The sequence below is a fragment of the Syngnathus scovelli genome, chromosome 3 (assembly GCF_024217435.2).
Source record: "Syngnathus scovelli strain Florida chromosome 3, RoL_Ssco_1.2, whole genome shotgun sequence".
Taxonomy (NCBI): Eukaryota; Metazoa; Chordata; class Actinopteri; order Syngnathiformes; family Syngnathidae; genus Syngnathus; species Syngnathus scovelli.
Genome location: NC_090849.1, coordinates 6,918,633 through 6,930,674, shown reverse-complemented (window position 1 = coordinate 6,930,674; position 12,042 = coordinate 6,918,633). Strand labels below are relative to the sequence as shown.

Genomic DNA, 12,042 nt, shown 5'->3' with positions numbered 1-12,042 from the left:
TTTTAACGTTTTAATAACATACTTGAACATGTTCTAAACATTGCCTGTGACGCACCAGTAGTACCGCAGCAACGCGGAAGTGTGCACGCGAGTTATTAGCAAACAAAAACTGGACACAGTTTGGCTTAAAAGCGGCATCATATGCATTTCTTTTGTCCCCCATGATGACGGTTTGTGTATAAAGGCTTCCTTTCAGTAATGTCCGACTTGATCGCGTTCTGCGTGATGCGCGAAATGTAAACACAAACTAGCACGTCTTCTCCGGCGCATTATCTCTTCTCCGGCTGTCTCGCTCTTGCTTCCTGCTAGAGCGCCTCCTGGAGGCCGGAGGCAGTAAAAATCCATAACTACGCCGCGCCGCCGTCTAAGGTTCAAAGTAACCTTCTGAATAAAATGCATTAAAAGTTCACATTCATTACAACTTGTTTTTGGTGAGCAAAATGTTAGAAGAATTGAATTTAAATGCTGATTGATTGGGTTTTAATACAATGCAGATGGTCCAAACAGCGCCACTGCTTTGTGTAATCTCTGAGTGACATGGCAGAGTAAGAGAAAGGGTTTAGAGCACAGGTGTCAAACTCAAGGCCCGGGGGCCAGATACGGCCCGCCACATCATTCTATGTGGCCCGCGAAGACAAATTGTGCATCAAATTCGTGTGTCATTACTAGAATTGCAAATTGTCTTCACTTTTAATAATATCTTTTTTTTTTTTAATATTTGACCAGTTTTTACTCGTCTGATTTGAAAACGAGTTATTTGTCAGTTTGTTTTGTAGCTTTTACTGTATATAATAGTGTTAAGAGTAAAAGTGATCAAGTCATCACAAAAATCACGAAAAAAATCTTATATAAGCCGCACCTGACTATAAGCCGCACGGTCCAAAATTTTGGAAAAAAGTCACGGCTTATAGTCCGGAAATTACGGTATGTAAATTTATGCAAGGAAGGAAGGAAGGAAGGAAGGAAGGAAGGAAGGAAGGAAGGAAGGAAGGAAGGAAGGAAGGAAGGTAGGTAGGTAGGTAGGTAGGTAGGTAGGTAGGTAGGTAGGTAGGTAGGTAGGTAGGTAGGTAGGTAGGTAGGTAGGTAGGTAGGTAGGTAGGTAGGTAGGTAGGTAGGTAGGTAGGTAGGTAGGTAGGTAGGTAGGTAGGTAGGTAGGTAGGTAGGTAGGTAGGTAGGTAGGTAGGTAGGTAGGTAGGTAGGTAGGTAGGTAGGTAGGTAGGTAGGTAGGTAGGTAGGTAGGTAGGTAGGTAGGTAGGTAGGTAGGTAGGTAGGTAGGTAGGTAGGTAGGTAGGTAGGTAGGTAGGTAGGTAGGTAGGTAGGTAGGTAGGTAGGTAGGTAGGTAGGTAGGTAGGTAGGTAGGTAGGTAGGTAGGTAGGTAGGTAGGTAGGTAGGTAGGTAGGTAGGTAGGTAGGTAGGTAGGTAGGTAGGTAGGTAGGTAGGTAGGTAGGTAGGTAGGTAGGTAGGTAGGTAGGTAGGTAGGTAGGTAGGTAGGTAGGTAGGTAGGTAGGTAGGTAGGTAGGTAGGTAGGTAGGTAGGTAGGTAGGTAGGTAGGTAGGTAGGTAGGTAGGTAGGTAGGTAGGTAGGTAGGTAGGTAGGTAGGTAGGTAGGTAGGTAGGTAGGTAGGTAGGTAGGTAGGTAGGTAGGTAGGTAGGTAGGTAGGTAGGTAGGTAGGTAGGTAGGTAGGTAGGTAGGTAGGTAGGTAGGTAGGTAGGTAGGTAGGTAGGTAGGTAGGTAGGTAGGTAGGTAGGTAGGTAGGTAGGTAGGTAGGTAGGTAGGTAGGTAGGTAGGTAGGTAGGTAGGTAGGTAGGTAGGTAGGTAGGTAGGTAGGTAGGTAGGTAGGTAGGTAGGTAGGTAGGTAGGTAGGTAGGTAGGTAGGTAGGTAGGTAGGTAGGTAGGTAGGTAGGTAGGTAGGTAGGTAGGTAGGTAGGTAGGTAGGTAGGTAGGTAGGTAGGTAGGTAGGTAGGTAGGTAGGTAGGTAGGTAGGTAGGTAGGTAGGTAGGTAGGTAGGTAGGTAGGTAGGTAGGTAGGTAGGTAGGTAGGTAGGTAGGTAGGTAGGTAGGTAGGTAGGTAGGTAGGTAGGTAGGTAGGTAGGTAGGTAGGTAGGTAGGTAGGTAGGTAGGTAGGTAGGTAGGTAGGTAGGTAGGTAGGTAGGTAGGTAGGTAGGTAGGTAGGTAGGTAGGTAGGTAGGTAGGTAGGTAGGTAGGTAGGTAGGTAGGTAGGTAGGTAGGTAGGTAGGTAGGTAGGTAGGTAGGTAGGTAGGTAGGTAGGTAGGTAGGTAGGTAGGTAGGTAGGTAGGTAGGTAGGTAGGTAGGTAGGTAGGTAGGTAGGTAGGTAGGTAGGTAGGTAGGTAGGTAGGTAGGTAGGTAGGTAGGTAGGTAGGTAGGTAGGTAGGTAGGTAGGTAGGTAGGTAGGTAGGTAGGTAGGTAGGTAGGTAGGTAGGTAGGTAGGTAGGTAGGTAGGTAGGTAGGTAGGTAGGTAGGTAGGTAGGTAGGTAGGTAGGTAGGTAGGTAGGTAGGTAGGTAGGTAGGTAGGTAGGTAGGTAGGTAGGTAGGTAGGTAGGTAGGTAGGTAGGTAGGTAGGTAGGTAGGTAGGTAGGTAGGTAGGTAGGTAGGTAGGTAGGTAGGTAGGTAGGTAGGTAGGTAGGTAGGTAGGTAGGTAGGTAGGTAGGTAGGTAGGTAGGTAGGTAGGTAGGTAGGTAGGTAGGTAGGTAGGTAGGTAGGTAGGTAGGTAGGTAGGTAGGTAGGTAGGTAGGTAGGTAGATAGATAGATAGATAGATAGATAGATAGATAGATAGATAGATAGATAGATAGATAGATAGATAGATAGATAGATAGATAGATAGATAGATAGATAGATAGATAGATAGATAGATAGATAGATATATGCAATATATATATTTATGCAATATATATATATATATAAAAAAAACTTTTCCTCACCCCCCGTGGGTGGTCTCTTTTTCCCTTCAAGCTCGGGTCCTCTACCAGAGGCCTGGGAGCTTGAGGGTTCTACGCAGTATCTTTGCTGTTCCTAGTACTGCACTTTTCTGGACTGAGATGTCAGATGTTTTTCCTGGGATCTGTTTCAGCCACTCCTCCAGTTTGGGGGTTACTGCCCCTAGTGCTCCAATGACCACAGGTACCACTGAAGTCTTAACTCTCCAGGTCTTCTCCAGCTCTTCTCTGAGCCCTTGATATTTCTCAAGTTTCTCATGTTCCTTTTTCCTAATGTTACCATCATTTGGGATGGCTATGTCAACCACAACGGCTTTCCTCTGCTCTTTGTCCACCACCACAATGTCCGGTTGGTTCGCCATTACCAATATATATATATATATATATATATTGGTAATGGCGAACCAACCGGACATTGTGGTGGTGGACAAAGAGCAGAGGAAAGCCGTATAATATATATATATATATATATATATATATATATATATATATATATATATATATATAAATTTATGCAACTACCTACTTTTGTTCAAGTAATTGCACTTTCTGTAAATTCTGTAAACTTCATTTCACTTCTCAAATATCACTGTGTGTGTCTGCGTGTCTGCTATATGATATATTTAACTGAAATTGCTGATCTAAACAGCCAATGATTTATAAAGGAAAATCATGAAAATCATCAGGGGTGCCCAAACTTTTGCATATACTATAAGTTTCAGATTCCCAGTTAGCTAGAAAATCAATAAGCTCATATTTTATTAAAGGGCACAAGCATACATTTACATACACACAATCATTGATTAAAATGCACCAGTATATATTCTAATATTGAAATCACTTTACCTGTACAACTTCTCTTATTAGACATCTTTTGGGAATGTATTTGAATGACTTCTAAACATTCATCGATATGGCTCAATGGCTCCAAATAATGTTTTATAATTATAGCTACTGCCTGATGCTTTCTTGACCTGCTTGATGTTTGTTTGTACTGCTAGAGGTTTTTGTACAATTAACAAGGAATAATGTGCGGCATTTTGAAGTTGGACAGAGAAAATGAATGTTTGCGCAGAATGTGAGACAATGAGCTTGGGTATGAGGGATGATACGGATAGCAAGGACATTAGTAACAAAACATAATAGTCGGCCAGAACTGCTACAAAATGATAAAAAGAGCTGACGTTGGGGAGAACCAATGGGGAACGGGTGTGAGTATCATATCTGCAGGAACTGGAGAAAACAAACCAAGGAGCAGGGAGAAGAACGAGCACAACCACAAGGGCCGCCAAGGAATGATTATGGAAGACGAACTGGCCCCCATCTTTGTGTGCCTTTCAACAAGAATTGGATTTAGACTCAGACCATGCTAAGTTTGATTTTTGTCTCAGGTGTGTCATTCTTCCTAAAGACAAGCAAGAACAATAAATTGGACAGTGCAGGATAATCCTATATGGACTGGGACCTATATGGACTGATACATCTTATACAGTGGTTCTTAACCTGGGGGAACCCTAGGGGTTCGGTGAGTCGGCTTCAGGGGTTATGCTATACCCCCCCCCCGGATGGCCGAACACACCTGAATGTCGTGTAAATTCGCGATAACGCTGAACTGGTCTTGCAAAGGCAACAGCAGAAGTCACACTGATTTGCTGGTATGTCATTAACACCCCCCCCCCCAAAAAGAGGGGTTCGGTGAATGCGCATATGAAACTGATGGGGTTTGGGACCTCCAAAAAGGTTAAGAACCACTGATCTTATTTCATTCCAATGCTTTTCATATTTTTTCATGAATTTGTTTCTGTAAATATTAGTGTTTTAGTTTAATAGCATCCAGGTCATGATAACCAATCATATTAAAATGCACTGCTGAGGTTGTTTTGAATGTGTATGTCAGTAACACGTTTTTCATTTGGAAAAATGACATAAAATGCAACATATTTGAAACTGCACGTATTTTATTTTGAAAACCGTATGGTGTGTGTGTGTATATAGATATAAAATGTTTGTTTGTTTGTTTGTTTGTTTGTTTTTCTTCTCACTCACACCGTCACTCACACACACGTTCACACCGTCATACGTGGGACGCGAACTCACGGTGTCGGCAAACAAAGCAAGCAAGTGCACAGCTACACCATCAGCGACTCATTTATGTATTTATATGGTATCGCACTGCTCTGCTTTTCCTTCGCTCTCTTTTACCGCAATGCCTAAAATAAGGGCACACTTGAAATTCAGGAGCGGCTGGCTTGATCGAGTGAAAAGGGAAGACGGCTTGGTGTGTCTGTTACTCCCTTCTCTCCCTCAAGCAATTGCACCACAAACAACAACCCACCTAATTTAAATCATATTTATAACGTCTTTGTTTAAAAGAATAAAAGCTGCCAAAACGTTTTCAGTTTGACATTAAGAGACAACTATTTCCGAAATGTTGTCACCTGGCTAGAAAGCGCATAGGAAAGAATTGCACATTTGTGCTCACCCAACATATTCAACATATGAAATGCCTAACTTTGTAATACAAATTATTATAATTATAATTATTGCTGTACAGACCTTTAGAGAGAATTCTGGCAATTGACTGAGCCAGGGAAGGCTTTTCTGCCACCATCAGAACGGTCCTCATTTTGTACTTCTCAGCATAAACTTTACTAAATGCGATACGAGTAGCTACTGGTAATCGTTACAATGAATTGAAGGCTATCTTCTTCGGCTGATTCTTACTCTAATTTAACTGACAGTTGGCAGCCTCCTTAAAAATGCATTACTCCCATCTGCTGGTCTGGGGGTATGGTACATTATAATTATTCATTCATTCTGCTTCCGAACCGCTTAATTCTTGGGCCATTTGTCTTATGGTGCATCACCTCCTGACCAAATTGGAAATAATTTCACGATGTATCTATAAAATATTGTATAGTCATTAAGAAAATCAACCAAGTTAATTTTGATAATATATGGGGGAAAATTATTATCATTATAATAAAATAGTACATATTGAAATAACCAAAGAATAAAAAGACAGAAGCCTCAAAGACCATTTGATTAAACTCTTCCCTAAATAACAACTCTCTCTCTAGTATCATATCCCCAACAATTTATTCGAGAAACTCAGTGGAACAAAACTATTACAAGGAGTAGAGGTGGTGAAAGTAGATACATACGTTTAAATACTTGGGGTCAACTGTCCAAAGTGATAGAGAGTGTGGCAGAGTGGTGGAAAAGAGAGTGCAGGCAGGGTGGAGTGGGTGGAGAAAGGTGGCAGGAGTGATTTGTGATCGAATAATATTTGCAAGGGTGAAGGGAAAAGTCTTCAAGGCAGTATTGCGACCAGCTACATTGTTCAGCTTATACGGTGGCACTAACAGAAAGACAGAAGGCAGAGATGAAGATGTTGATGTTAGGAATGAACATATTATTTTGTGCAAGTGTGCAAGGAAAACTTGCATAAGATTGTTTACAAAGTTCTGACCATGTACAAAAAATTGTAATATATATTTTGAATGAATTGCAATGGAATGACCAATTTTAGCACATCTAGATTTCTCAAAATCTCTTCAAACTTTCAATGACACAGAGCAAGTTCAAAAGAAATGTAGAATCGTCTCCCAATCCCTCCCACAGAAGGTGTATTTGTCTTCCATGCCAGTGAACTTGGAGAGTACATAATTGCGAGGATAAATATCCATCCATCCATTTTCTGAACCGCTTGTCCTCACGAGGGTCACGGACGTGCTGGAGCTTATCCCAGCTGACTTTGGGCAGTACACCCTGAACGGTCACCAGCCAATCGCAAGGAACACATTAACGAACAACCATTCACACTCACAGACAATTTGGAGGTGACAACTGGCCTACCATTTAGAATGTTGGAGGATACCGGAATACCCGGAGGAAACCCATGCAGCCACAGAGAGAACATGCAAACTCCACACAGGGAGGCCGGAGCCAGAATCAAACCCACAACCTCTGCACTGTGAGCCAGACATGCTAACCAGTGCGTAGTACTTTAAATTGAAGCTCTCTTATTTTATTTGAAATACAGAATTTATACAGGCATAACCATGTTTGTCATCAATTTATGTTATTTGATTCTGAATTCTAATAAAGACCTTCCTTCAGGAGAAATTTTATTATAGCTACAGAATGTATTTCTAACATTGGAGCATTTTAGTTAATATAGTATCAATTTCTCTAATTGTGAGAGAAAGAGTTTCATATAAAATAATTGAGCTAATTATATGTATAGCATACTTCATACAACATGACAATAACATTAGTGAAACTATTTCCAAAACCCAAAATTTCCAACGTCTGTGTTGTGAAGGAATGCTCTATTGCAGTGTTTGACAATCACTGTGCTGCAGCACACCAGGTGCCGTGAGAGACGTTCAGCTGTGCTAAGGGATATTGTCCAATAGTAATTATGGAGTGCATAGTAAATAGGATCGCCAAACCACAGGTCAGATAGCGCAAGGCCTGGTCAGTCACTTGCTAATCGCACATGCATGGCTAATCAGAGAATCTTGAGATTTCATGATGTGTCGATCTAATTGTGCCGCTGATCTTAACTGTGGAATTTATTTTTCTGAAAAAATATCTAAGAAATTTAGAATTTTCGGTGGCGCACTGGGTAGCACGTCCGCCTCACAGCTAGGAGGGTGCGGGTTCGATTCCACCTCCGGCCCTCCCTGTGTGGAGTTTGCATGTTCTCCCCGGGCCCGCGTGGGTTTTCTCCGGGCACTCCGGTTTCCTCCCACATTCCAAAAACATGCTTGGTAGGCCGATTGAAGACTCCAAATTGTCCCTACGTGTGAGTGTGAGTGCGATTGGTTGTCTGTCTCTGTGTGCCCTGCGATTGGCTGGCAACCAGTTCAGGGTGTCCCCCGCCTACTGCCCGATGACAGCTGGGATAGGCTCCAGCACGCCCGCGACCCCCGTGGGGACTAAGCGGTTCAGAAAATGGATGGATGGATGGAATATCTAAGAAAATTTCACAAACCATTGTTTTTGTTTTATTTAAAATTCACATATTTTTTCAAAAACACATGCAAATGACATATCAAAGTATCACTGTTAGATTTTTCCTGTTCCTGGGTGTCCAGATACAATGGCTGTAACATACAGAAGGCAATATAGATCAAGGATCAAGAATACATCAAGGATCAAGAATGACGGTTTAACAAAATACCCTCATTTGACAGAACTGTTATCTTTTCAGATCGGTGTTCTCAGCTCCGAACTGTATTGAGTGGCAAACTGTGAACGTACTCCAGTGATTTAAGCACACATGAAATAAACATGGGGCTTTATTTTATCCTTCCCAGCAGCAAAAGGTTTGAAGCGACACTTACAGTACATATGGGAGCGTCAGACCCTTCCCTTCTCTTCCGTAATTTTCCAACCACTGGTATACGTGTCACAGGTTGGAGGTCACACGTCACAAAATATGCCAACAACACCAGTTTATGGAGGTTGACTTTGCTCATGTCAGTGAGTTATTGCTCACCCACGTATCTCTTTGGGATGCACTAATGTAATCAAGACTTTGTATTACCAGTACATGCAGAGGCGGAGCTTAGAGATGGATATTTGAGCTCAAACCCTAGGTCAGTTGAAATAAACATTGATTTCATTTTCATGGATGTGTCATATACTACGTATGCTCAAATTCCCTTGGGATTGCCCATCTTTATTCATGATCTCTACATACAACTCATCGCAATTCCTTGAGAACATGAACAAAAAAAAAAATCATCACTCAACTGAAATAATTTACCAAGGGGCAGCCATCATTTTGTGATTATTGCTTTTGATTTTAGAGTTCACCGTGGTGGGTTGATTGATGAAGTGGATCCTTGCTTGGCTGGATGAAGACGCCTTCCATAACCTGCCACCAGTTATGTTGGTTTGTTGAGGTCATTCCGTGTACTTCCCGTTGGCCACGGATGGGGGGGGCCATACTGCTCACCTGTCACACTCAGGAAAACATTGGTACCTACATGTTTGAATCGCACAGCATCATTGCGCTCCCAGTGGACACCATCACACTGGACTGTCCAAACGTCCAGGTCTTCGCATAGCCGTCCAAAGTCATCTCGGTCTGCTGGCCCTCGCACTTTGGTCATAGGCGACTCCATTACCCGCAACATTACGCTTAAAAATCCAGCCACGGTAATGTGTATTCCTGGGGGCAGAGCACCCGACATAGAAGCTAATCTTAGGGAGCTGACTCGCAATAGGCCTAGTCAACAGCGTAGTTCCAACAACACTAGCTACTCGGACATAGTAATACACGTCGGCTCCAATGATGTTAGGATGAGACAGTCAGAGATCACAAAGAAAAACATAGCGAGGACTTGTGATCTTGCCAGAAAGATGAGTCGGCATCGAGTATTTGTCTCTGGCCCCCTGCCTGGGAGAGGCACTGATGAGAGGTTTAGTAGATTAGTCTCCCTTAATCGATGGATGGCTGGGTTCTGTAAAAAGCAGGGACTGTATTTTATAGATAACTGGTCCTCCTTCTGGGGCCGCCCCGACCTGCTGAGGAAGGACGGCCTTCACCCTAACCGTGAAGGCGCCTTCACTCTTTCTAGGAATATAGATTACTGTTTGAGCCACTCATGACAGGTCACTTTAGAGCAGGTCAGGGCACAGGTGATTAGACCACCTGTGAGGATGGGTTTGGAGTCTGTTAAGTTAAAGTTAACTAGCGCTAGGCTAGACTTTCAGCATACACATAGCTCCTCGTGTAGACTAGAGCGCGACAGTTTAAATAGTGCTGCAGTACACATAAACACACTTTCTACTGGGGTAGTAGACAAATCCAATCACTCCGTCCCGACCGGTCTTGCTGATGAAACGGTGCCTGTTTTAGATAACTTCACATGTGTAACAAATACTCATCATCAAATTCCCACGGTCGTTTCATCCCACCGCCCTAATAAACTTTTGAGAGGTGATATTAGGCCTAGAGAACACAATTTTACTCGCATCCCGTTTAAAAATCCTTCGATAGATACGCACCCTGATCAACCAATTACACTTAAACTCGGTTTTATGAATATTAGATCACTTCATACGAAAGCAGTTCTCGTTAATGACCTTATCACGGAACATAATCTAAACGTTTTTGGTCTTTGCGAGACCTGGTTAAAACCTAATGAACTGCTGCCACTTAACGAGGCCTCGCCTCCAAATTTTGTGAGCTCGCATGTGGCTCGTCCTCGAAAAAAGGGTGGGGGTGTCGCCCTCATCTCAAATTCTGAGCTTAGATTTAGGCCTCGCTCAATTCACGTATTTAAAACATTTGAAGTTCTCATTGTGCGATCCACTGCGTTACCGTCATTCTATCTTGTTGTTATTTACCGCCCACCCGGGGCTTACTCTGGCTTCCTGGATGAATTTTCAGAAGTTGTGGCTGATCTAGTGACAAATGCAGATAATATAGTTATCATGGGTGATTTCAACATCCACATGAATTCACCGTCGGAACCACTGACTTCGGCATTTCAAACTTTAATCGATACGTTTGGTTTTACGCAAGCTGTACAGGCAGCAACGCATAAGAATGGAAATACCTTAGATCTGGTATTATCCCGAGGACTAACAACCTCAAATATAACAGTACTGCCATACACTACTGTTCTGTCTGATCATTTTTTAATAAAATTTGAAATTTTAGTTCCTTGTCAAAGACAAGAGAGCAATCAGAATTATAGCAGCCGTAATTTTAACTCCATGACTGCAACTGCGCTATCTGAGTTACTGTCGCCGGCAACCGCCATGTTTCCCGCGTACAGTGGCTCTATCGATAATCTTACAAATGAATTCAATGCGACATTATTAAAAGCCATCGACTCTGTGGCACCGGTACGTCTGAAAACTCGCCGTAGATGGCCAACTCCGTGGTTCACAGATGAAACACGTACGTTTAAACAATTATGTAGAAAGCATGAGCGCAGATGGCGTTTAACCAAACTTGAGGTTTTCCATCAGGCATGGAAGGACAGCCTCCTGAAATATAAAGATGCGCTTATTTTAGCAAAAACTCGTTATTTTTCGCAAGTCATTAATCTTAATAAAAATAATCCTAAATACTTATTTGATACAGTGGCAAAGCTAACTCTGCGCCAGCCGACCCCCGATAGCTCCTTCCACTCAGCTGACGAGTTTATGAAATTTTTTGCTCAAAAGATTGAGTCCATTAGGGACGAGATCAAGAATACCATGCCAATCGCTCCGCCGGTTACTAGCGCTGGGGATCATGCAATAACCCTCTCAAATTTTAAAAGTGTGTCCCTTGAAATGCTTACAAAATTGGTTAGTACGGCTAAACAAACAACATGTTTACTCGACCCGCTTCCAGCCAAACTACTTCAAGAATTATTTCCAATTTTAGGACCGTCCATCTTAAATATAATCAATCTGTCTGTTTCCTCTGGGATAGTGCCAATGGCCTTTAAAACCGCTATTATTAAACCACTACTTAAGCGAGCAAATCTTGACCCGGACTGTCTCAGTAATTATAGGCCAGTTTCAAACCTCCCATTCATAGCAAAACTTCTCGAAAAAGTAGTAGCACAGCAGCTTATTGATTACATGGTCGATAATAATCGATATGACTCTTTTCAGTCTGGTTTTAGAGCCAATCATTCTACAGAGACAGCACTTGCTAAAGTGACTAATGATCTCCTCATAGCTATGGATTCAAATACGTCGTCTGTATTGTTACTACTTGATCTTAGTGCTGCCTTTGACACTGTAGACTTCAATATTTTATTAGGGCGTCTTAAAAGTTGTGTTGGTATCTCAGGGTCAGCACTAAGCTGGTTCAATTCCTATCTATCAGGCAGGACGCACCGAGTGGTCCATGGTAATACGTCCTCTGAGCTTTATAATGTTACTTGTGGTGTCCCACAGGGATCGGTACTCGGACCGATTTTATTTAATATTTATATGATTCCGCTTGGGGGCATAATACGTAAATATAATATTAGTTTTCAATGCTACGCGGATGACACCCAATTATATATGCCGTTATCGATGACAGATCCACAGGACTGCTGTAATCTCGAGGCGTGCCTT

General features: G+C 42.4%; 1 protein-coding gene across 1 annotated transcript in view; it reads right to left on the bottom strand.

Annotated features, from left to right (window-relative positions):
• Positions 1-5,663, bottom strand: part of LOC125994743 (DNA topoisomerase 3-beta-1) — a 136,716-nt gene extending 131,053 nt beyond the window's left edge. Inside the window, exon 1 of the mRNA XM_049764222.1 lies at positions 5,512-5,663. Coding sequence (XP_049620179.1) covers positions 5,512-5,581 — 70 coding nt within the window. The 5' untranslated portion in view covers positions 5,582-5,663. The remainder of the gene's footprint in view (positions 1-5,511) is intronic.
• Positions 5,664-12,042: the final 6,379 nt, after the last annotated feature.